This window comes from Eptatretus burgeri, chromosome 13 (assembly GCF_056783735.1).
Source record: "Eptatretus burgeri isolate ZD-2024b chromosome 13, Ebu_testis_v1, whole genome shotgun sequence".
NCBI classification, from domain to species: Eukaryota; Metazoa; Chordata; class Myxini; order Myxiniformes; family Myxinidae; genus Eptatretus; species Eptatretus burgeri.
The window spans coordinates 79,129,973-79,156,349 of record NC_140973.1 but is presented as its reverse complement, the minus strand read 5'-3'; the positions used below and the strand labels follow the sequence as shown (position 1 = coordinate 79,156,349).

Sequence of the window (26,377 nt, the reverse complement as noted above, 5' to 3'; positions counted from 1 at the left end):
ATATATATATATATATATATATATATATATATATATATATATATATATATATATACATACATATATATACATACCGTTCATGGTTGTCATCATCATTACGGTCATATACCATGTTTGTAGGGAACATCGGTGCTGCCTAAGCGGTTTCCATGGTGAGGATTACCATGCTGGATAGGTTTCCACTCTAACCAAGAAAGTTCCGGCAGTAATTTGTAATTTGTTCATGTTGTTGGCGATAGCTCGCCGACTCTTCACGAAGGATGCCGTGGGATATTTTAACGTCCACCAATGCCAGCAAAAGGAATGCCCAGTTCAAGGTCCATCCGAGGGACAGAACACACCTTGATGAATCACCCTGCCTGTGAAATACCGGGATGGCACATGGCAGTTTATAGCGAGGTTGGGATTCAAACCCAGGCGGGGAAACTTAGAGGCGAGTGTGCATACCTCTCGGCCAATCTGCCAGCCTCGTGGTTGACATGGACTTTTTATTATGGAACATTTTAAAATATCTGCTCAGCCCTGGGATTTTAGGCAAGGATATTGTCTGCAATGAACAGGTTATACAGAGAGTGACTTCAACAGTGGCCAAAGCATTTTGGGCAAAACCAAGATCGTGGCAGTCTTATCGTCACATCCCCTGCTGCTGTTGAACACAGGTGTATCATGAAATTCCTTGTGGTGAAGGAGATTATAAACGTATTTATATTTCAATGATCGTAACTTGGAGACGCATCTTTCAAGTAGTTGTGTTTATAAAGTAGAGTGAGTTCAAAAATGGTCGTGAATTGGTGAGCGATCTTGGGCATTCTCACCTGTGACCCACTGCTGTTGCTCAAGCAAACATGGAAGGTGTTGAACAGATAATTTTGTCTCAGTTCCGGATCACTATACATTGATTAGTGTTGCAAATATGGAAATAATCATTCATGTTCAATTTGATTAGAATAAGATGTATACCATGGGTATACCTTATGGTTCATGAAAAGGCGTCTCTTTGTGGCCATTGTAACGGAACTCCTTGAGGGAGATGAGTTGTTGAAGAAGTTTCTGACGTCTGATGTTACTGAAGCCATCATTTCATGCCAGAGCCAAAACGAGTCATTGTGGAACGGATACTCATGATCTGTACCAGAAATATATTCAAGGTTCAGCCATCTGGTGGAGACCTGATGGCAATGTACAGTGTTGTGGGATCTTAACGGTTTAATTTTTAATTTAATCCATGTGGAGTTTCTTGAACATGACGAAACCATCAATGCATCGTACTATGGTGACTTGTTATTCCATGAAGTGAGATGAGCAATACGCAGACAACTGCCTGGTATGTCGTCTCAGGGCAAGATTTCATTGCATCATAATGCTCATGCTCGCACAGCAAATGTGACCACGACAACTCCACTGGAGATTCCTTGGGAAGTTCTAAATGATCCCCCACAAGATCCAGATCCGTGACCTTGTGATTTTCATCTCCATGGATCCTTAAAAGTACATCTGGGTAGTTTTAGGTTTAAGAATAAATAAGACGTTCCGAAATGGCTTCGCACCTGTCCCACAGATTGTATCGATGGGATGGACAAGCGCATCGTTGTATCAGGAGAACACCTTGAGAAGCAGGTGCAATTTCTAAAACAAAAAGTCCACGTCGACCACCAACTACCCACTTGGGTCCATGAAAAAAGTTTTAATGCACAAGATAATACAACGCAACACCGGACACGGCAGAGCTGCAGGTGTGATTCGTGTGCAGCGACTACTACAACCTATGAGCCTTCACTACAACAGCGTCTCTGCTCAGTACATTCTTTTTTAATGGTCCTGGATACGGCACACGATTTGCTAAAGGTATACCCAATGACGTACACTTGAACAATCAAGTACCGGATTGCCAAGATTGAGGTAAACGTTACTCGTGAAACAGTTGCACACACTCGACACTCACAACACTGTTCATTTAACACAGCGAGTGAACATTCTCACCCTCCCCCCTCCCCCCAAACCCACAACCCCCCCCCCACCCCACTCCCAAAGAAAAATAAAAGAATGAAGTGAAGGCTTTGCACCTATGTTGTTCACACAGAGAATGCTCATTGTCTAAGCATGGATAAGTCCAGTGCAAAGAGGATAACCCTTCATATACTGTACATATACATTTATATATTTATATATCTATATATCTATATATATATATATATATATATATCTGCAAACTCTGCTTATGATTATCGACACGTGCAGGAAATTATTACCACATTGTACTTATTATACATTGCATGTCAAAGGTGAAACAAACAAGACCTCAGGGTACAGGTAAACTCAATTTGCATACAACCTGTGATGCGTTCACTTTTAATTATACAATGAAATAATTATTCAGTGGTTTGAAAAATAATCATCACCAACCACCAACTGTATTGACATAACAATGTAACACGTAAATTATATGTGTAATCAGTGCGCATAATCACAGTCTTGTAAACTGTAAAAGCTAGTTTACTGTAAACATGAGAATAATTAAAAATGAGAAGTTGTTGATAAAATATAAAAAATATGTTTGTGAAACACCTCCAGATGGTCCATTCTTAAAGTCATTCAGAAAAAATAATCTTCGCTGGAGTGAGGATGGATGGGAGTGAGGGTGTAGGGGAGTGAAGGTGTAGGGGAGTGAGGGTGTAGGGGAGTGAGGATGGATGGGGAGTGAGGGTGTAGGGGAGTGAGGGTGTAGGGGAGTGAGGGTGTAGGGGAGTGAGGGTGTAGGGGAGTGAGGGTGTAGGGGAGTGAGGATGGATGGGGAGTGAGGATGTAGGGGAGTGAGGGTGTAGGGGAGTGAGGATGGATGGGGAGTGAGGATGTAGGGGAGTGAGGGTGTAGCAGAATAAGGGTGTAGGAGTGTGAGGGTGTTGGGGTGGGGAGGTGGTAAGCAGAGTAAAGGTGTAAGTGTTTGAGGGTGTAGGGGAGTGAGGATGTAGCAGAATAAGGGTGTAGGAGTAGGAGTGTGAGGATGTTGGGGGGGGGAGGGTGGTAAGGAGAGTAAAGGTGTGAGGGTGTATGGGAATGTGTGTGTATGGGAGTGAGAGTGTAGGGGGGTAAGGGTGTAGCAAAGTAAGGGTGTAGTGTGTGAGGGTGTCGGAGTGTGAGAGTTGGGGTGTGAGGGTGTGATAGTACATGTAATTATATCAAATGTTATTGGGGTTGGGGTGTGTGGGTGTATGGGAGTATGGGTTTAGCAGAGTAAAGGTATGAGGGTGTAGGGATGTAAGGATATATACATAAGGATAGCATAGAATATTTATATTGGCAGTTTTGACTGTAGTAGGGGTTTGAAGGTGTTAGGGTGTGGGGGTAAACATGCAAAAGGCAAAATAAGCTAATTGCACAAACTTCTGGCTCTGAATAAACATGGCCACTGATTTCTCTTACAAAGCATATATATATATATATATATATATATATATATATATATATATATATATATATATATATATATATATATATATATATATATATATATATATATATATATATATATATATATATGAAAGATTCATATGTGAAGGAAACATGATTCGTATACAAACATATGTATATGAATGGTACGTGAGTCACGTGCTTCTTTATTTAACTGCAAGAGCTTTTCTCAGGTCGTGTGTGGCAATTAACTGGTCGATGGCGATTCCGGTGATGACTCCACACCATCGACAGAACCTCCTGGTGATTTGTTATCGGTCTTTTCAGAAGGACCACGAGGGCTATGGTTGGCCCTCTCCGGGACCGTGGAACACGGTCCGAGACCCTCCCTTTCGCGTTTCTTCTGCTTCATGCGTCGGTTCTGGAACCAGATCTTCACCTGAGTCTCGTTGAGCTGCAGCGAAGCGGCGATCTCTACCCTGCGTGCACGGGTCAGGTACTTGTTGAAGTGGAACTCCTTCTCCAGCTCCGTTAATTGCTTCGTCGTGAAGTTGGTTCTCGGGCTGTTTCCATGACCTGCCGCGTATCCGAAGACCCCAAGTTTTACTGGCGGAGAAAGCAATGAAAGCATCAGAACAGCATGTTCATATAGTATTGTTGTATGAACAGGATTATGGATTGGTTCCAGAGCATATCACAATGAAGTGGATTACTGCAAATCTGACATGCCAAATCGGCGTTGTACACTCAGATTATGTATCGTACAATGGGTCTAGTTAGTATTTTTACAAATCCTTTTGTGGATAATCCTATCATACAATCTATCGATTTTGGGATCAGTGAAAAACAAATATGACTTTGTTGTTGTTCATCTTTCGGCTGCTCCCGTTAGGGGTCGCCACAGCGGATCATCCGTTATGATCCGCATACTGATTTGGCACAGGTTTTACGCCGGATGCCCTTCCTGACGCAACCCTGGTCGCCTCTTACGACACAGGGATCAGGATTTGGGTTTCGCCATGATTCCGGGCTGCTCTACACCCTGCCCAGTGCAGAGTCCCCGTCCTCAAGCGATCCTCCAACCCAAGCCTCCGAGTAGCCGGATTACAGGCGCACGCCACTACGCCCGGTAAAAACAAATATGACTTTAGAAGACTTTTAAAGTTTGCTTTTCGTCTTGATTCCTGCAGCCTTGCTTGCAGTTAAGTAATTGTTTGTTTGTTTTATTTTATTGCCTCTGCCACCGAAGGTGCGCTTGGTAGATGAGCTGGCCACCAAAGGTGCGCTTGGTAGATGAGCTGGCCACCGAAGGTGGACGGAGGTTGTGTTTTCACCCCTGTCTGTCTGTCTGTCTGTCTGTCTGTCTGTCTGTCTGTCTGTCTGTCCGTGAGTACGATATCTCAAAAGTTTATGGGAGCATTATGACAAAACTTTGTTGATGAGATGGTTACGTGACAAAAGAACAAGTCGATTCGATTTTTGAGTGGGATACAAAACGTAAACTGTTCAGCCTGGCAGAGGTGTGTGCTGTATCGAGTGCCGTTCTAGTTTCTTTAGAAACCATGACCTTCCATGGGAATGTAAGCTTTTATATCTTTAACAAACCATATATGGCAAGTCGTAAATGGACGCAGAAAATTGACTTTAAATACGGAACTCAGTAACTTTAAAATACCTCGAGAGAAACACCAAGTCATGTACTTCATGCATTCAAATCATCTGATACAAATATATCATCATGGGCCTTAAAGTATCCTGTTTATCAATTAATGCTTTATTATTATCATTATCATGATATTCCTTCGACAATTTGAAGTATTAACCTGCAGACCATTTTCATCAGGATCGTATGAAACATTCACGTCATATATTGTTGGCCTCCGAGCATTTTTCTGAGAAAAGAAGAACATTCACGTTTATAACTGAAGTAAACAACCATTGAATTGTGGGTGAATTATACAATTGTAAATTCATTATTTACTATGGTTATAATTTGAGGATTCTGAAAGAAGTACAGTTATGTACGAAATCTCCAGGTCTTCATCAGTGAGATATATATATATATATACACACACACATACACACAAACGCAATGTCCGTTATACCTAACCTGACATCCAAACTTGACAAAATTAATAAAACAGGATTAGCTGAAATTATTTACTTTGTTTTTGTTGATGTTGTTGCTCATGGACACGATATCCTGAGCAACTCTCAGACACATAAATAGGAGACCTTCCTTGATGCAAGGACTGCGTGCCACTCTATAAGGAAGACCCACCTGTTTTCGGCGGATTCCGCTTAACCTTCATCCAGTCGAACGTTTGTGTGGTCGGAGGGACCTCGATCGGAGAAAGGGCTGTGTCGAGCGGGTGACAGGGAGAGAGGGGGGTTTCCGTAAGGTCCTGGCCACGTTCGCACTCAGGAAAGTGCACTGAGCCTGGGAATCCCCCGAACAGCGAGTAGGATGAGGTGACCCCACGGCATGCACCGTAGCTGCCTGGGTCGGGGTCACCATATGATGGGTAGCCCGGATTTACGGAATAGCTCTGGCAGGACGGATAAGCGGTTGCCCCATTCGGTGTCTCGTAACCTGGCGCCGAGACGTTGCCGTAAGCTTGAAGCTGCGGTGGTGTCGGGGACTGAGCTACGGACAGGTAGCGACCGGCATCGGCGACACACGACGTGCCGCTCCCGGAGCACGGCTCCAAAGAAACCAAGGTAACATGTTCTGGGCACAAGCCGGACAAGGATGGGGGCCCGGCGAAGTGCGCTGCCTCGGATCCACCGCAGTTGCCATCGTAGTAGTCCAGGAATGCGTTCATTATGGCATTGTCCATGGGATGGGAAAACCTCAGGAGTGAAGACTCGTCATTTCGACGACCACCGAGCCCTGTTCAGGTGCATATAGTGTTTGGCTGTTCACGTGACATTGCGCCGAACCAATGAGGTCATTTCTCGAGTGTGTTTTAGGGATTCCCTTCCCACGCGCCCCATCACCAGAGGTCTCCTACCCTCCCTCTCCTCCCGCACTCTTTCAATCACCCATCTCCTCCTCCCGAATGTCCAATGGACTGGTTCCGTCCTCACCTCTCGCCACACCTTTAAATGCTCGTGACCAAGTTGCCGCGCGGATAACGCAGACAGGCGTGTTCCATATTATCTCGCGTTGCAAAATACAAAGTACGTTTATACCTGAACAGGTAAGACGATTTCTTTTTAATCCACAGTGTACATGAGTCCACGAATGCTTACCTCCAGTTTAGTGCACTTCTTTTTTTTTTTTGTCTGGTTATTTGTGGCAACTTGGCAGCAAAGCTCAGCGTCACGCCGTGCTTGCTTTTGAACTTTCTTACTCCTGGGTTCGATATCATGAAGAAACGGATGCAATTAATGTGCACGTCCATCTGTTGAACTGACATATTAACAAGCTCTGTGTTGTGGAGCACGCTGTATTTCGGGTGACACATTATCACGGCGACGTGGACATCAATGATCACATGCTATCATACAGAAAAGTATGTATATATATTTATATATGTATATGTATTGTGGGTGAATTATACAATTGTAAATTCATTATTTACTATGGTTATAACTTGAGGACTCTGAAAGAAGTACAGTCATGTGCGAAATCTCTAGGTCTTGATCAGTGATATATATATATATATATATATATATATATATATATATATATATATATATATATATATATATATATATATATATATCTATCTGGTGTTGGCGCAGTGGTTGGTGTTGGCGCAGTGGTTAGGGCAGCGGCTTGGGATCCAAGAGGTCCTGAGTTCAAGCCCCGTTGAGCCACTGAATTAATACACCAGGGGGTTGACTCAGCCTGTCATCCTTCCGAGGTCGGCGAAATGAGTACCAGTGTACTGGGCCGGTGTATACCCCGGTTAAAATAGGTGTACCATATCCCTGTGTTGTAAGAGGCGACCAGGGTTGCGTCAGGAAGGGCATCCGGCGTAAAACATGTGCCAAATCACTATGCGGATCAAAATGGATGATCCGCTGTGGCGACCCCTAACGGGAGCAGCCGAAAGAAGAAGAAGATATATATATATATATATATATATATATATATATATATATATATATATATATATATATATATATATATATATATATATATATGCACCAGGGCCAAGATAGGAAAATCCAAGTTGTATTTTGGGTCGAGTGGACGACGTTGCCATGTTCCATCTCTTCCTTCATTATCATTGCATTGGGGTCATGTGAGCCTCCAGCATGATTGGGAATCCTTCGCCGGGACAAAAAAAAAATCCGTTTTCAAATCCTTTGGTGTTGCATGAATGATATGCGCGTCTGGAATGATTAAGGTTACAAAAACCTAAAAATTTGAAAGCCTGGAAAGTAAACATAAAAGTTGAACAAAATATTTCATGATAAAAAAAATGGAATATAAAAGTAAAAAGGATTACTTAAAATTTCGTGAATAATGCTTTTATTTTACTAAACTGACAGTTACATAAGACCGCAAAACTAACTATCACATGTGAGGTTATTTATTCCGTAAATGTGCACATTATCCTTACTGTGTACAATATCCTCATGGTGCACATTATTATCGTGTCATTATCCTCATTGTGTACATTGTCACATCATGTACATTATCTACTTCGTCTCCATTACCATCATTGTCGACATTATCCTCATCGAGTGCAGTGTGGGTATTTCCCTCATTGTAGGTATTCGACTCATTTTACATAAGACTGTCATTGTGGGTATAACTCTCATTGTGAGTATTGCCCTCATTGTGAGTATTGCCCTCATTGTGAGTATTGCCCTCATTGTGAGTATTACCCTCATTGTGAGTATTGCCCTCATTGTGAGTATTGCCCTCATTGTGAGTATTGCCCTCATTGTGAGTATTGCCCTCATTGTGAGTATTGCCCTCATTGTGAGTATTGCCCTCATTGTGAGTATTACCCTCATTGTGAGTACTAGTACGGGCCCGTATGTGCGTAAACGATGACGGGATTGGGGCATTATTTCAATTAGATCGGACCAACCGTATCATAAATGGCCATAACTTGGCAAACACCTGGGAAACATATTCAGTTCCCCAGCATCAATTGTGACATCATATCAAATGAAGAAGAATTGTGACGCCCCCTCGCTCCCCTCCTCTCGCCCCTCCTCTCTCCCCTCCTCTCTCGCCCCTCTCTCTCTCTCTCTCGCCCCCACTCTCACCCCCTCTCTCGCCCCTCCTCTCTCCCCTCTCTTGAATTGTGACGCCCCTCTCTCTCACCCGCCTCTTTCCCCCTCTCTCCCTCCCCTCTCTCGCCCCCTCTCTTGCCCTCCTCCCTCTCCCCTCCCTCTCCCCTCCCTCTCCCCTCCCTCTCCCCTCTCTCCCCCTCTCTCCCCCGCTCTCCCCCTCTCTCCTCCCCTCTCACCCCTCTCTCCCATCTCTCTCACCTCCTCTCTCTCCCCCTCTCTCTCCCCTTCTCTCCCCCCTCTCTCCCCTTCTCTCCCCCTCTCTCACCCCTAGTCTCACCCCTCCTCTATACCCCCTCTCTCTCCCCCTCCTCTCTCGCCCCTCTCTCTTGCCCTTCTCTCTCGCCCCTCTCTCTCCCCTCTCTCGCCCCCTCTATCCCCCTTAGTCTCGCCCTTCCTCTCTCCCCCTCCTCTCTCATCCCCCTCTCCCGTCCCCCCTCTCTCGCCCCCTCTCTCGCCCCCTCTCTCGCCCCCTCTCTCTCACCCCCTCTCTCGCCCCCTCTCTCGCCCCCTCTCTCGCCCCTCCTCTCTCGCCCCCACTCTTATCCCCCCTCTCCCGTCCCCCTCTCTCGCAGATATTGGTCGACAGATAAATGGCTGTAACTTGGGAACTGCTTGTCCGATTAATATCAAACCTTGAAAAGGCACATCCGCGTGTCCCCAGCAATATTCCTGGCAAGTTTCAATCAGATCGGACCGTCAATCGTGCAAAATAAATAAAAATAATAAATAAATAAATAAATAAACATTAATTGTGACTTCATTCGTGATGTCATAGCACCATGTCTTGTCATTGGTCGACAGATAAATGGCCGTAACTTGGGAACTGCTCGTCCGATTAATATAAAACCTCGAAAAGGCACATCAGCGGGTCCCCAGCAATATTCCTGGCAAGTTTCAATCAGATCGGACCGTCAATCGTGCAAAATAAATAAATAAACATTAATTGTGACGTCATTCGTGATGTCATAGCACCGTGTCTTGTCATTGGTCGACAGATAAATGGCCGTAACTTGGGAACTGCTCGTCCGATTAATATCAAACCTCGAAAAGGCACATCAGCGGGTCCCCAGCAATATTCCTGGCAAGTTTCAATCAGATCGGACTGTCAATCGTGCAAAATAAATAAAAATAATAAATAAATAAACATTAATTGTGACGTCATTCGTGATGTCATAGCACCGTGCCTTGTCATTGGTCGACAGATAAATGGCCGTAACTTGGGAACCGCTTGTCCGATTAATATCAAACCTTGAAAAGGCACATCAGCGGGTCCCCGGCAATATTCCTGGCAAGTTTCAATCCGATCGGACCAGTGATCATCTGGTTATTAATAATTTGGGAAAAAAATTGGCATGAGAAGGTGGAACGACACCTTCAGTTGCCATATATACACCTTTTCAACACTGAAAAAGCAGTAAAATGGCCGTAACTTGGGAACCGCTTGTCCGATTGATATCAAACCTTGAAAAGGCACATCTGCAGGTCCCTGGCAATGTTCCTGGCAAGTTTCAATCAGATCGGACCAGTGGTTGTCGAGAAACGGCAGTCGCAGACAGACAGACACACACGCACACACACAGAGATTGCTGGAATTATTGATCGATTATCTTCATTGTGAGTATTACCCTTACTGTGAGTATTGCCCTCATTGTGAGTATTATTCTCATTGTGAGTGTTATCCTCATTTTGAGTATTTCCCTCATTGTGAGTATTGCCCTCATTGTGAGTATTATCCTCATTGTGAGTATTGCCCTCATTGTGAGTATTGCCCTCATTGTGAGTAGTATCCTCATTGTGAGTATTAGCCTCATTGTGGGTATTCTCTTCATTGTGAGTGCTGCTCTCATTGTGAGTATTGTCATTGTGGGTATTGACCTCATTGCAGGTATTCTCATTGTGAGTATTGTCTTCATTGTGAGTGTTGCCCTCATTGTGAGTGTTGGCCTCATTGTGAGTGTTGGCCTCATTGTGAGTATTGTCCTCATTGTGAGTTTAATCCTCATTGTGAGTATAACCCTCATTGTGAGTATAACCCTCATTGTGAGTATAATCTTCATTGTGAGTGCTGCCCTCATTGTGAGTGTTGCCCTCATTGTGAGTGTTGGCCTCATTGTGAGTGTTGGCCTCATTGTGAGTATTGTCCTCATTGTGAGTCTAATCCTCATTGTGAGTATAACCCTCATTGTGAGTATAACCCTCATTGTGAGTATAATCTTCATTGTGAGTGCTGCCCTCATTGTGAGTATTGTCCTCATTGTGAGTATAATCTTCATTGTGAGTATTACCCTCATTGTGAGTATAACCCTCATTGTAAGTATAACCCTCATTGTGAGTATTAACCTCATTATATTATCCTGATTAATTGCAATTTAGAGGTGGTATTTTAAAAATGCATTCGCTGTGATAATCAATATCAGTAAAGTATAAAGTGCATTGAAAAGTTATTATTGTATTCTGTTTTCAGAAATATAATCAGTCGCTTCACTGATAGGAATATTGAAAGAGGTTGGGGAGGGGGTTGGGGGAGAGGTGGAGTGAGGAGGGGTGGGGGAGCTAGAAGGGGGTGAGGAAGGGAGAAACTATGAAGGGGAGAAGAGGTAGGAAATGGGATGGGGAGAGCGATGCCTCAACATACATCGCTATACACTACGGGTGGGAGGGTGGTATCAGGAGGATGGGGGTGTGAGTGTGGGGGAGGTGGGGGGTTGTGGAAGTAAAGAGGGGAGGGGATGTGGGTGGAGGTAAGTGTGAGGGGATGGAGTTCTGGACGTGCATTTGGTGGGGGAACTTGAGGGGTAAATGGTGGGGGGGGGGGTGGTTCTCGACTTGCATTTGGTTGTGGGACTTGTGGAAATAGCGGGTGGGGGGATGGGTAGTGCAGCATTGAACAAAATGGGTTACGTTAAAAAATCATGTTAATACAGCACAGGGCGACCTCCTGGAGATGTCCGTGGAGTAGAGAGGGGAGGAGATTTGGGAGGAAGTAAACGAAGGGGAGGGGGAGGGGGGTTGAAGGCAGCGTGAGGGGAGGGGAATGTAAAGGCGATAAAACATGCACAAACAGCAAATTTTATTTTTAACTGCCGGGTTCTATATAAAAGCAGGTGGGAGCATTTAAAACTCACGCTATCTACCTGGCAAAGGCCTGTCTGCATGCATGCTCACCCATGCAGTGACCTTTTTTACATCTCTGGTTGGCTCACTCCAAATCTGATTCATACATGTTACACTATGGGGAAGCCGTTTTAAATTCAAAACTAAACTGTCGGTCCTTAACAGTCCACTTAACAGATGGGGGTGGGAGAGAGGAAGGGGGGAGAGAGAGAGAAACGGGTGGGAGAGAGAGGAAGGGGAGAGGGAAGGGAGAGAGAGGGTTGGCAGAGGAGAGGGGAGAGTGAGGAGGGTCAAGGAGGAGAGGAGAGAGGGGAGGGGGAAGAGAGAGAGGGGTTTGGCAGAGGAGAGGGGAGAGTGAGGAGCAGGAGGGATGATGAGGAGAGAACAGTTGAGGAGGGAGGGTGATTCTGGCAGATGTGACGGCCATTTTAACGTCCATCTGAGAGACGGCACACACATTGATGAATCACCCTGCCTGTGAAACACTGCGATGACAATTTATAGCTAGGTCAGGATTCGAACTCAGGCTGGACAGCTTAGCATGATAGTAGTACCTCTGGGCTATCCTGCTGTATTGCCATGGAAGCTTGAAGAGATCGAAGGTTGAAGACACTCGCCAAGTGGCTGAAGCACTCAAGCAAGCACTCCAACTAAAGGGCTGGCTTGGCAAGTGATTAGCAATCGCCGATCAGTCATATAAACACCATGCACCCGGAGACGCCCGGAATGTCAAGCAAAAGGACAAAAAAAATGGAGTGCTCTATCAATGAGAAACTATTGCAGCCTGTTCCAAGTTAAGGCGTTGTTGAGCAGGCCAAAATAAATGGTGACTTAAGACCCCAGTGAGGTGACCAAGGATGAGCCTTGATATAAAGGGTAATTAAATAAGGCCGTTAATTATCTTCACAAGGGGTACTTAAATTAACCTAAACACCCAGTTTTCATTCATGCACTACCATGGGGTTCCCTTAGTATGCATGCAAATTTTGGGCCTGCTCGGTTTCATGGTCTTGGAGTTATGGGGGAGACGGACTGGCCGATTGATGGACACACACTGACATTTATTAGTATAGATCAACGACACAAAAATAAAAAGCATACAAACAATGTCTATACTTCATACAATACCATCATATAAATGTGTACAATGTTCCCAAAAGTATTGGAAGAGTAATGATTCACAACTGCGTATTCATAACCATACCAAACATAAGCAATTAACAAATCAGGTGGAATATTGGGATATATCTGGTGGAATATTGGGATATATCTGTTGGAATATTGGGATATATCTGGTGGAATATTGGGATATATATGGTGGAATATTGGGATATATCTGGTGGAATATTGGAATATATCTGTTGGAATATTGGGATATATCTGGTGGAATATTGGGATATATCTGGTGGAATATTGGGATATATCTGGTGGAATATTGGGATATATCTGGTGGAATATTGGGATATATCTGGTGGAATATTGCACCATTCTTCATTCACATTAAATGCAGGTTCAGTGGTGGGTTGTGCTCTGTTACCCGTGGTGCTCGGGTGTCCCAGTGAGATGGCCCAGAGTAGTTTGATGGAGTTTCATTCGAGTTCTCTGGGATGAGAAGCCACATGTTCCAGTTCCTAACAAACACAGCCGAATGGCGAGGACCATTTTCATGATGGTAGGAAGTAAAAAGTTCTCACCTTAGTGTTGCCTCAAAGGTGCAAGTTCAGCCACATCCAAAAAAAGTCACAAAAAAGATCTTTATAAAACACATGCTGCTTTGCATTATAGGGGACAAATGTGCACAGGCCCGTTGGGAGGGTTCATTGAAAGTTTGTGTGAGTTGTCCAATTATATTTGGTAATTTTGAACATGTGATGAATGACCTATTGTTGTGATTTACCTCTTGTTAAATCACTTCATCCATGTACAGTGTACATATGTATACTATATATATATATATATATATATATATATATATATATATATATATATATATATATATATATGTCTGATTATTGTATTTGCAGGTGTTGTAAGAAGTGAAAAAGAACAACATTCATGAGCCGGAGAGGGACTGGACCTTCGGGGAGGGAAGTAAACTCAAGGAAGAGCTTACCCCCATCTCGCCTGCCATATGGCTCTTGCTCCAGGTCGATCCACCACGAATCGAGGAAGTAACTGCACAACATCCTCCCTCAGCCTTTGCAGCTGCTGGGGATCGAAGCGCTTTTCTCCAGGTCTTTTTTTTCTCGGATCATTCCGGAAATGAATGAAAGCCTTTTGGAATAGCTAAATGAAGGAATGTTAGTATGAAGATAGTGTCCCAGGCACTATGATATAGAAACGTTCAACATTGAAGTTGTGCTATCAAATGCCTTAATTGTGACACCTGACGTATTGTCGCATACATCCCTTGATGACCCCCATCCTTTTTCACCCCTCCTCCAAAAACAGATAGTGTACCGCGATATAAGGCCAAATAATAATGAAAAAATACCAGTGGATCTTCTGGATTGTTTTAAAAAGGAAAGAGGAGGCCCTTTTTATTTATTTGTTATTATTTATTTATTTTAAAAATCACCGCCGGCTTTTTGTACCCAACAAATCATATACCTAACATGCCAGTTTTTTTTTAACCTCCACCCACCCCCAAAAAAAAAAAATAGTTGAGGCATGTACCAGATATGTCAGTTTTCTACCCCTAAACAAATATTACATAGGTCATATACCTGACATGTCATATATACACACTCATGAAGCTTATGAAAAATACAATCCACGGTTCTAAACTAATAAGTGTGTGTGTGTGTGTGTGTGTGTGTGTGTGTGTGTGTGTGTGTGTGTGTGTGTGTGTGTGTGTGTGTGTGTGTGTGTGTGTGTGTGTGTGTGTCAGTGTGCCTCCTCCATAACTCAAAAACCATAAAACCTAACAGCCTGAAACTTTACATGCTTATTCACAACCCAGAGTTGTCATTCCAAGGAAGAGCACAAGTTAAAATTGGGTGTTTGGGTTAATTAGAACACCCCTTATGAAGATAATTAACGGCCTTATTTAATTGTATCCTTCATCAGGCGATCCTCGGCTACATCATTCTCTCTGGTCTTAAGGTGTTTCCTGGAGAACCTCGCTGGGGTCTGAAGCCGCCATATTTTTTGGCCTGCTCGACTATGCCTTGAATTGGAACAAGCCTCAATGATTTCTTCATGATAATTTATTTGTGCACAGATGAGCAGGCAGAATGGTGGACTTATGGATTGATTTTATTTCATTAACTGCTGCGTACGCGGTGAAACCCACCTTTAAAGTTAAAGGGATCCTTTATGGTATGCAGCGACAGCCTGGCCAACCGTTCCTTATCAACCATTGAATTGGAGTACTTAAGCCACTTGCCGAGCACCTATTATCGATAGTGGTATAGTGCGACGTCATTCTGAGTGAATCGTTCACTCATTGCAGACACTTTTGCCATGCCACATCATTCAGAGTGAGTGGTTCCTGCACCGTTACCCTGAGCGAATGGTTTGTGCTCTGTCGCCCTGGGCAAGTGGTTTGTGCTCCATCACCCTGAGCAAGTGGTTCGTGCTCCATCACCCTGAGCAAGTGGTTCGTGCTCCATCACCCTGAGCAAGTGGTTCGTGCTCCATCACCCTGAGCAAGTGGTTCATGCTCCATCACCCTGAGTGAGTGGTTCGTGCTCCATCACCCTGAGCAAGTGGTTCGTGCTCCGTCACCCTGAGCGAGTGGTTCGTGCTCCGTCACCCTGAGCGAGTGGTTTGTGTTCCGTCACCCTGAGCGAGTGGTTTGTGCTCCATCACCCTGAGCGAGTGGTTTGTGCTCTGTCACTCTGAGCGAATGGTTCATGCTCCATCACCCTGAGCGAGTGGTTTGTGCTCCGTCACCCTGAGCGAGTGGTTTGTGCTCCATCACCCTGAGCGAGTGGTTTGTGCTCCATCACCCTGAGCGAGTGGTTCGTGCTCCGTCACCCTGAGCGAGTGGTTCGTGCTCCATCACCCTGAGCGAGTGGTTTGTGCTCCGTCACCCTGAGCGAGTGGTTTGTGCTCCATCACCCTGAGCGAGTGGTTTGTGCTCTGTCACCCTGAGCGAATGGTTCATGCTCCGTCACCCTGAGCGAGTGGTTTGTTCTCCGTCACCCTGAGCGAGTGGTTTGTGCTCCGTCACCCTGAGCAAGTGGTTTGTGCTCCGTCACCCTGAGTGAGTGGTTTGTGCTCCGTCACCCTGAGCGAGTGGTTTGTGCTCCGTCACCCTGAGCGAGTGGTTCGTGCTCCGTCACCCTGAGCGAGTGGTTGTGAAATAACACCCGATTTTCGAGCGGTTTGCCATATTAACGTGTTTTCTAAATTACCGAGTCAGATTTTTTTTTCCACTTGTCACATGCAGCTGTATCTAAAGAATATTGTTTGTGAACATATCCCTGGAACGTCTATATAAATGCAACGTTGTTTTTCAGTAAAAGCTACTCAAGGTCTCAGAAGAATGAAGTTATAAAAACTCAGCATCGACATGGGGAAAATGATCGATTCAAAGAATGATGTAAGAGTCGTACATGAAGATATGCATTTTTAAGTGGTGCAAACCTTTCTAACCCACCGTGTTTCATTCGTTTATAGTTTGTTGCTGTTTCATTTTTTGTGTTATTTTGTAGTTTGGGGTTTATTATTATTTAGCCTGTTGGGGAAATAACCGTCAGCCCCCCACGGGGCTACTTTTTAAGCGGTGCAGCCGCTTCACTGCACATCTTCCTTCCGACACGGTGCGATTCATTTATTTATTTATTATTATTATTTTTTTCTCATGATGTTTGACAAAATAACAAATAATAATTTAGAAAAAAGGAAGCGGGCGGGGATGATCAACTGTTATTTTCTTTTATTTGGCCTAATCGACAACATTAAAATGTCAATGTGTTTTTACACTGCACTGAGTAGTACACCATGTTTGAGATATGAAATACCACCCCTCTGACTCACCATATTAATACTCTGTCTTAATTTTAGGAAAGGTATTCAAAATGTTCTTGGAACGAGATACTCACATAAGTCCGTGACACGGCAACATTTTATTCATTTGTTTTCAATGCATATGTAGATATAATTGGCAACAAAATATATAACTATATAATATTGTTACAGCCATCAGACTCGTCCCAGGAGCCGTGGTTCAAATCCAGCGGGTCGCATCAAAGTGACCGCAATGGTCGACCATTTAGAAGACTTCCCTGTCAGATCCACATCTAAATGCCGCGTCCTAAATCAGCCCAGCATTGCGCCGATAGGTATCACGTGTCTTGATCTAACTTGGTCGAGCAAACATTAAGATACATGACCGGGGGAAGGAATCAAAAGGAAGCAATCCAAAGCAATCTAGAACAGCACTCGGTAGAGTGGATACCTCCGCCAGGCTGAACGGTTTATGTTTTGTATCCCACTGATAGGTCGGATATGCATCCATACCTCAACCAAAATCTAATTGCCTTGTTCTTGTCACCTAACTAACTCATCCACTAAGTTTTGTCATAATCTGTCCACAACTTTTTGAAATATCATGATATACTGTCGTTCCCCGCTAAGCACAGTCGCACTATTTGTGGACCCCGCGTATCCACAGGTCATAAAGTGTGACCTGTTTCGACATTCACACTTCATGTATTCATGATTTTTTCTTTGTTTTTGTTTTTTTCACACTTCCTGGCTGGTCTCCTCTTTCCACCGCCACTGATATTAACTCAGCCTGGAAATTCTTCCACACAAACCTGCTCTCTCTCTCTTTTGCACAAATTCATCCCATCTCGTCTTTAATTAGCTTGCCCATCCTCCCACTCTTGGTACTCTGAATCCTATGGTGAGGCTGTTGCTTTAAAACAACTTACATTCTCCTCCTGGAAGGCAAATCCGACTGAAGGCAACCTCAGATCATTCCACAAAGCCCGCAACAAGTGTGTATCTACCCCCAGGACAGCCAGAAAACTACATCTGTCCAATCTCACAAATGAGCATTCAAACTTGTCTCCCTCCTCTAAAACCTGGTGTTGCCTTGTCAAGTCGGTCTTTCCTGTATGCTCCCCTTTCATCCCTATCCTCTCTTCAAATGGCACCCTCATGTACTCTGCTCATGAGAAGGCTGGATGCTTCAATTCTGTGTTTGCTTCAAAATCATGTCTCTAACCCTCCCTCTCTGTACCCATTCTTCCCAGTCATACCAATTGCTCCTGAATTGTCTTTTTTCACCTGAAAAGGTGGAAAAGTTTCTGGCAACCCTCGACTCTGACTCTGCAACTGGACCGGATGGTAACAGCTCACATGTCCTAAAAACCTGCTCTGCTGCTCTTGCGCTTCCTCTCTCTGCCCTTTTCACCCTGTCATTTAACATAGGTCATCTTCGCTCTGCTTGGAAATTGGCTCACATAACAGCATTACATTAAACATTAATATTTTGGTTTTATTTTATCATGCTGTAATTCAATCTGTTGTAACATTTTGTAGTATATTATAGTACAATGGACTATCTCAATATGACAGAAGAGAATAGTGAGGACAGCCAGTAAGGTGATTGGCAAGGATGTTAAATATTCTGAAATTGACGTGGAGATGCTATATATCGGAAATTTCAGATCATTATTGATGATGTAAATCACCCTCTCCATCCTTGTATACTTTTTCATTGGTCAATAAGAATTCGGCTTCCATATTTAGAAATTCGTTCTTGCTTTGTGCTATGAGGCAATACAATGACTCGTTCTCTGGATTCGTTTAAAGAAGGTGTTGCTATTCGAGATCTGCTGAGTTCGAATTATTCATTTGCTATTTTCAATGACTCTACCGTACAGTACCGTACCGTACAGTAAATGTAAAGTTGTTTTGATGATGCATGTTTTTATGTTGAAGTTTATATTATTTTATGTGACGGCTGTTTTGTAAAGGATTCCTGAAATGGTTCACGGAGGTGGATTGAGTGCTTTAATATAAGAAGTATTCAATTGCCACATGGAGTGGGTTTATTGTACGGAGTTCCCTGTCTCGGCACGATTGGTCATTGGCTGAATCAAGTTGTTTTCCATGTTATTAAGACTGGTGCCAGGACGTGGTGCGATGACAGGAGATGTCTTTTCACCTCAGTGGCACAGGGAATAATAAAATGATGACTCGTTTTCCTTTTGAAGTTTTGGATTAATTTTGGCAATCTCATCGATATATCAACGGCTTTCGAATGTAGGTCTGCATTCATCTTGCCGGGACAAAGCAATCTTCTTCTCTACGGCTTTTCCAGCAATGTGGATCATGAATACAGGGAAACTATGCATTTACTAAAATATGTTCTGAATGTTTGTTATAACCAGGGTGCCTGATGCAGAGATCTAACTGCATAGGTAACCAGAGAGTTGGTGTCAAAGCCACCCAATGCTCGCCTGTTTATACATTTATCGTTTTTAAAAGACTAGTCTAATAATATTTTTTATAAATCATTGCAGTGAAGTCTGATCCAAATAATTTTAAAGCAATACATGTATTTGTATATTGTAATCAGTAAAAAATAGTGTGGTATATATAAACATTAGAAAGGAAAAAAGTTTAATGTTGATGAGCTACAAAGAAGTTAAGTTCAAAACAGGTCAAAAATTTTAAAAGTTTGAATTTCTTTTTTAATTTCAACTTCACTACTTCAATAGGATACCCAAAAGGAACCTCCATGCCAAATATCAGCATCCTAGTACACATATTAAATGAATGGCAAGCTTCTAAATAGCTTGCACCAAAAACTTTTACGTTGATGTGCTACGAAAAAGTTGTTCAAAACAGGTCAAAATTTTTTAAAATGTGAAATTATTTTTTAATTTCAACTTCACTGCATCAATAATATACCCCAAAGGAACCTCCATGCCAAATATCAGCATCCTCGTACACATATTAAATGAATGGCAAGCTTCGAAATAACTTGCACCAAAAACTTTAACGTTGATGTGCTACAAAAAAGTTAAGTTCAAATTTTTTTAAAATTTGAAATTATTTTTTAATTTCAACTTCACTGCATCAATAATATACCCCAAAGGAACCTCCATGCCAAATATCAGCATCCTAGTACACATATTAAATGAATGGCAAGCTTCGAAATAACTTGCACCAAAAACTTTAACATTGATGTGCTACAAAAAAGTTATGTTAAAAACAGGTCAAAATTTTTAAAAATATACAAGTGTTTTTTAATTTCAACTTCACTACATCAATAATATACCCCAAAGGAACCTCCATGCCAAATATCAGTATCCTAGTTCACATATTAAATGAATGGCAAGCTTCTAAATAACTTGCACCAAAAACTTTAACATTTTCTCGTTCACGCCGGGGGTATCGCTATAGCTCTCTGTTCTTTGAACAGGCGAGATAAAAAGGCAATACTTAAAATATGGACTGTAACATTTGCAACGATATTGTTACGGCTGTGGAAATTCGCAATACACCATAAAGGTTCCTTAGATTAGCTATGCCGGTGAGTGTTCAGATAGGTCCCCACCATTGTTTAAAGGGAATTCTTCATGTTCACCGGGCTGCGACTCTTTGAGATAGCCGTTTTTCTTGTTCTATTGTTATTTTGAACAAACCTCCACGCAAACAACAAGCCGCGTTGAAAAGCGTCAAACGCAAAAGGAAACCAGAGGAGTTCCGATGGGCGCGCGGATTTTTCCCGCCTGTTTCTCCGAGGAGTGTGATGGAGGCGGGGTGTGGTGGCTCGCCCCCGATTGGTGGACGCGTGGGGTGACGTGGTCGGAATGAGGAACGCCCCTTTTCGGGAAAAAGATGGAGCCGAAAACGGGGAGGAGCGAAGGGCGGAGCCCCGCGCTATATAAGGCGGACCGCGCGCGAGGCTCATTCTCTCTGTCTGGGTCGTCGACGTCTCTCTTTGTCTGGGTCGTCGACGTCATCCTCTCACTGTCGGGGTCGTGTTGGATTCTACTCACTCTCTTGGTGGACGTCATCCTCTCGCTTCATCTTCGAGCTCTCTCTTGGTGGTCGAGGTCGGGCTCTCTCGTCTTGGCGTTGGGCGACCTGTCGGTGAAGGCGCGTGCCGGTGGCGAGTCCGGGCAACGCCTCGGAGACGCAGACGGGCGGCGCAGCCCTGCCGGCTGTGTGGTGCGAATATGCGCATCTGGCGAGGGACTCCGGAGAGAACTCACCGACCACATCATCGCAAAGGCCCGAGAGCAGGCGCGGCTATGCTAGCTGCCGTGGGAACAAGGCGTCGCGACCTGCCCACCGTCACACCTTGAGGGGGCAGGTAACCAGCACGGTCTTGCGGGCCTTTTCGGTCATCCACGGCCCACGACCATAAAGGTTTACAAACCCCGTCTACCTCCCTGCCTATGGGGAGGGTTTTCCTGTTGTTTTTGGATGCATGCTGTGGTGCCGTGTCCTGTTAAGTAACCTGTGTAAGTGACTGCGTTTGTAAATAATAATTGTAGTCGGTGGTATTGCTTGGCTTCTATTTGTCGCTTGTATATTGCATGACTGTATACGTGTTGCTGGAATAAATGTCCTTGTGTGCAATGTATCCCGTTCGTCGTGTCCTCCTTTCACCCCATTGAAATGCCATCTTGCATCGTGGAATGAGTAGTGGGTTTTGGACACCCGATAAATAATCTGAACCGTCGAGGTCGGCGATAACACCGCTCAGTTATCCCTGTAGCACGGAACGAACCGCTTAAGTGGTTCGTGTCCTAAGCCGACCGGCGGCGTGGTGCAACCCCTCGGTAGGTTACCCGCGTGGGTATTTAGGTATATCGACATTCGGAGATTCACCCTATTTCGCGCGGGTAGAATGCGGACTGAGTTGTGGTGAGGTTAAACCCCCACCCGTGACTGGCTCCTGGCAGTAGTTCCAGGAGGGTCACGACTGAATTGTCGACGCGGTGCTTTAAATCAGACTTTTCCCACCGTTATTTAAACATCGTAACCCACAACTTCCAAGTGAAAAACAAATTCTACAAATTTCAGAAAATTAATGAAAAATACAAAACTAGAATATCTTGGTGGGATAAGTGTCCACCCCCCTGAGTTAGTACTTTCTGGAAGCAACTTTGACAGCAATTACAGTTGTGAGTCTGTTGAGACAGGTCTCTACCAACTTTGCACACCTTGATTGGGCAATATTTACCTATTCTTCTGTGCAAAGCTGTTCAAGCTCAGACAAGTTGCGTGAGAAGAGTTGATTGACAGCAATCTTCAAGTCATTCCAGAGATTTTCGATTGGATTTAGATCGCGGCTCTGACTGGGACACTCAAGGTGATTTATCTTTTTGGTCCTTTGCCACTCGAGTGTAGCTTTGGCTTTGTGCTTCGGGTCATTGTCATTCTAAAAGGTGAACTTCCATCCCAATTTCAGCTTTCTTGCAGAGAGCAGCAGGTTTTCCTCTCGGATTTTTCTGCATTTTGCTCCATCCATTTTCCCTTCTATTCTGATAAGTGTCCCAGTCCCTGCTGATGAGAAACATCCCCAAAACATGATGCTGCCACAACCATGCTTCACAGTAGGGATTGTATTCTCTGGACGTTGTACTGTGTTGAGTTTGCACCAAACGTAACATTTTGCATTTCAGCCAAAAAGTTCCATCTTGGTTTCGTCAGACCACAAAACCTTTTGCCACATGGTTTCAGAATCTCCAGAGTGGTTTTTTACATATTTCAAACGGCATTTAAGGTGGGATTTTTTAAAGTAATGGCTTCCTTCTTGCCACCCTACCGTACAGGCCAGACCGGTGGAGTGCTTGGGATATTGTTGTCACATGCACACAGTGACCAGTCTTTGCCATGAAGGCGTGTAGCTCTTTCAAAGTTACCATTGGCCTCTTGGTGGATTCTCTCTCATCAGTCTCCTCCTTGCTTGGTCATCCAGTTTGGAGGGATGGCCTGATATAGGCAAGGTCATGGTGGTACCATTCACCTTCCACTTCCTAATGATTGTCTTGATTCTGCTCCAAGTGATATTCAAGGCCTTTGAAATATTTTTATACCCATCCCCTGATCTGTGCCTTTCCAAAACTTTATCGCGGAGGTCTTTATAAAAATCCTTAGTTCTCATGGTTGAGTCGTTGCTGTGAAATGCACTACCCAGCAGAGGAAACCAACAAGAACAGCTGATTTTATTCTGAAACCATCAGCATCACTTCAATTTAACACAGGTGGAGCCCAATTAACTTGGTTTGTGATTTTTGAAGGTGATTGGTTACACCAGAACTAATTTACATTTGCTATTATTAGAGGGGAGGACACTTATCCAACCAAGATATTCTAGTTTTGTATTTTTAATTAAGTTTCCGAAATTTGTAGAATTTGTTTTTCACTTGGAAGTTGTGGGTTACGATGTGTAAATAACGGTGGGAAAAGGCTGGTTCATTGCAATTTAGTTCAAGCCTATAAGGCAACAAAAGGTGAAAATTTTGAAAGGAGGTGTAGACTTTCTATAGGCACTGTCATTGATTTGATTGACCCATTGTTCTGTAAATACATGCCTGATTTGTTCAATAAAAGCCTGATCTCAAGAAACTCATGTCTTGACTTCGGTCTGTTCTGATGGCGACTGAAGGCAACTGAGGGTTCGTTAACCAAGGTCGAAATGGGCTTAATAAAGTGCTTTAAGCAGTTACTTAAACATTGGTCTCGCTCGGCCAAATAATCACAACTGGTTGTGTGATTGCCGGCACGGTACTCAGTCATATCCAGTCTTCTTTGTATGGCAATACGGCATTGGGCGTGGGATCAAGGGAGAAGTTCTAGGCCGAATGATATTCATGATCTTTTCAGACACGTCCTCCTTTTGGAGTTATCCGGAGATGACATCCATCACAATATGTATAGAAGACGAGTTGCTCCATCCGTAACACTTTATGCTAATTAGTTTCTCCTTTTGTACAATAATACCACTGGTAGCATTGGAAATGTGATAATTTTAGCAACTGGTAGCAACTGGTAGCTTAGCCAACTAATTAAGATTGGTTGCGTGATTGCTGGCATGGTACTCGGTCTTATCCGGACTTCTTTGTATGGCAATACGGCATTGGGCATGGGATCAAGAGAGCACCACAATACAACATTGGGCATTAACCCAGCACCACAGAGCCTTTTCATCTCCTCGTCCGGCCCTCTCCACTAGCTCTTCTACAATCCCTCACACTCTTTCAACAACTCTCTTTACCTCCCCCCCCTCTTCCCTTGTCCTACCCTCCCCCTCCCCTCCCCTGCCTGACACCCAAAGCCTCCTCCCCTCCCTCTTCCTTAACGGTGTGGACCTCAACCATCCGGGACCTTCGCTCAAACCTGTAAGATCTTTCCACACAAGTTGCCACTAACAAACCAGACATGATCTGCCTAACAGAAACTTTCCTCCCTCAAGACATCTCTGACTCCCAAGTATCTCTCCCCGGTTACTCCCTCCTCCGGTATGACAGACCTGAGCCTCGTCCTGGTGGAGGAGTTGCTCTCTTCATCAAACACTCTATTCCTCACTCTCCATGCACTGCCCTCACTCCCCCACACTCCCAGGAATACCTCTGGCTACTGCTTCTCCTCCACTCCCACCTCATGTTTATATATGTACTGTACCGTCCACCGAACAGTGATGACTCCATCTACACCTCACTATCAGAAAACATGGACCAACTTCTATCTTCTCATCCAAACTCTCTCTCTCTCTCTTCCTTATATGTGGTGACTTCAACTGTCTCATAAGAGCCTGGACCATGCATATAAAAAGTTTTTTTTTTACTTGGAAACAAATTGTTTGTTTAATTGCAAACGTTCCTCTTTTAAAAGGTTTCTTGGATTGAGGAGGAAGAAGCAGGACCTTGGCAGTTCCAATGGTAACATTTATTATTCGAAGACAGCAGAAACCCTTTACAAGGACATGTGAAGAGCACACAAAAGGAAATATAGTCATATTGTACTTCTTGAAGCAATAAATTACTAGAACGGCCCTCGGTAGAGCCACACCTCTGCCAGGTTGAACAGTTTGCGTTTTGTCGCCCACTGATTGGCCGGATATACATCTTGACCTTTACCGAAATTTAATCGGCTTGTTCTTGTCACATACACAACTCATCCACCAAGTTTTATTTTTAATAACGCATCCACAACTTTTTGAAATCTTGTGCAATACTGTATATCATTTTTGGCCCTATCTCAACCGTAAAGAATCACGTTTAAAAATTCCAGTATCCAGATCTGGATTTGGATCTTCACCAAAATCTCATCAATTTGTTCATGTCATGCACCAAACTTGTCCACCAAGTTTCATGCGAATCTGTCCATAAGTGTTTTGAGCTATCCTGCTCAAAGTCAGATAAACAGACAGACCGACAAGCAAACAGGGGTGAAAACATCACCTCCATCAACCATAGGTAGCGGAAGTAATTATGAAAAGATCGTTGTTTGAATTCGGAGATTTGTATGATCACTCTAGACTCTAGAGTCTAGACTAGACTATCAAAAGTGAGACATTAGTCCAACCCGTCGACACAACAATATTTGTATTCTTAAACAATCTCAATATTTTTCGGTCAAAATAGACAACTCTAGATCATTTTCCCTGTTCTTCCTAAAATGTACAACTACTTCCTTTGTTTTCCCTACATTAGGGGCAAGGTGATTTCTCCAGCACCAACTTACAAAGGAATTAAAATTGTGAATCTTCTGCGAATCCCATTCTGGAATGCAAGATGATATTTATGATACATCTTCAGAACAAGTGGGTTCACCGCTCACCTGCTTGTGAGGGACGTGATCGGAGCCTGAAGATGGCACTCATAACAGTGATCCTTTGCCGATTGCCATCTCTCGGGTGAAGACTGCGTGGAAATGTTTCCGGCCACTGTCACGATACCACCCAGGTTATGAGGAATCTCCAGTCACCTCAGCATGGTCAAGCACCGGTCTTACCAACGTGGAAAACAACATTATTCAGACATGAACAATCCTGCCGAGGCAGAGAACCTTGGCCATGATGAGGCATGACTTGTACTGTCCTGCTTTTATCATCGTATCTGGAAATGAACATAGACCAGACAAAGAATCGTTATCTCTTTGGTAACGGATTTCAGAAAATAGTTACTAATCTAAACTCAATCAATGTATCAACCAGATACTTCATGGAACACCTTACCAGACGGAGTGTTCGAGTACATAATGCAATTGAAATAAAGTACTAATTTTAAAGGTCGTATAACAAAACTTCCGGAAGTTTAGCACCGTTGATGCAGTGTCTTGCAAGCCGGTAGGCGACATGGGTGGTCGCTACATAATTGCATACTAGTCACACAGTTTTTGACGGATCGGGCTGAAATTTTTTGACAAAGAGGTTGATTATAGTGCACATAAAAGCGCAGAAGCCGATTTTTGATTTTCGAAAAAAATATATTTTTGGGATTTTTTTCAAAAATTTCAAAGTCCCGTTGCTCGGCAACGGTGGCGTCCATAGCAACGGTGCCCAAAAGCATACAACTAGATCCTGGTATGAACCTACCTGTCAAGTTTCATCAAAATCGGTTGACTCCTCTGGCCTCCAGAGCTGTCAATTACATACAAACAAACATAC

General features: G+C 43.7%; 1 protein-coding gene and 1 long non-coding RNA gene across 6 annotated transcripts in view; one reads left to right on the top strand and one right to left on the bottom strand.

The window, feature by feature from the left end:
* The window catches only part of LOC147014880 (uncharacterized), a 54,959-nt gene extending 33,616 nt beyond the window's left edge, over positions 1–21,343 (top strand). Inside the window, exons 2-4 of one of the 5 annotated variants that reach the window (XR_015050935.1) lie at positions 13,809–14,018; positions 15,266–15,462; positions 16,251–21,343. This is a non-coding gene — a long non-coding RNA (uncharacterized LOC147014880). Of the gene's footprint in view, positions 1–6,516; positions 6,612–13,808; positions 15,463–16,250 lie in introns of those variants that run through there. The other 4 variants (XR_015050933.1, XR_015050936.1, XR_015050934.1 and 1 more) reach the window with 4 other exon arrangements.
* LOC147014881 (homeobox protein Hox-A1-like) lies at positions 3,567–6,386 on the bottom strand. Its single transcript, XM_085850725.1, has 2 exons — positions 5,690–6,386; positions 3,567–4,014 (listed from the first exon to the last, which is right to left on the bottom strand). The coding sequence occupies exons 1-2, from the start codon at positions 6,246–6,248 to the stop codon at positions 3,656–3,658; spliced, it is 918 nt and encodes a 305-aa protein (XP_085706851.1). The 5' UTR covers positions 6,249–6,386; the 3' UTR covers positions 3,567–3,655.
* Positions 21,344–26,377: the final 5,034 nt, after the last annotated feature.

Coding starts and splice junctions, on each gene's coding strand:
- LOC147014881 (XM_085850725.1), bottom strand. CDS start 6,248: ATGGACAATGCCATAATGAACGCATTCCTGGACTACTACGATGGCAAC. Junction 4,015..5,689: donor GCGGAATCCGCCGAAAACAG/GTGGGTCTTCCT, acceptor TTTCTCCGCCAG/TAAAACTTGGGGTCTTCGGA.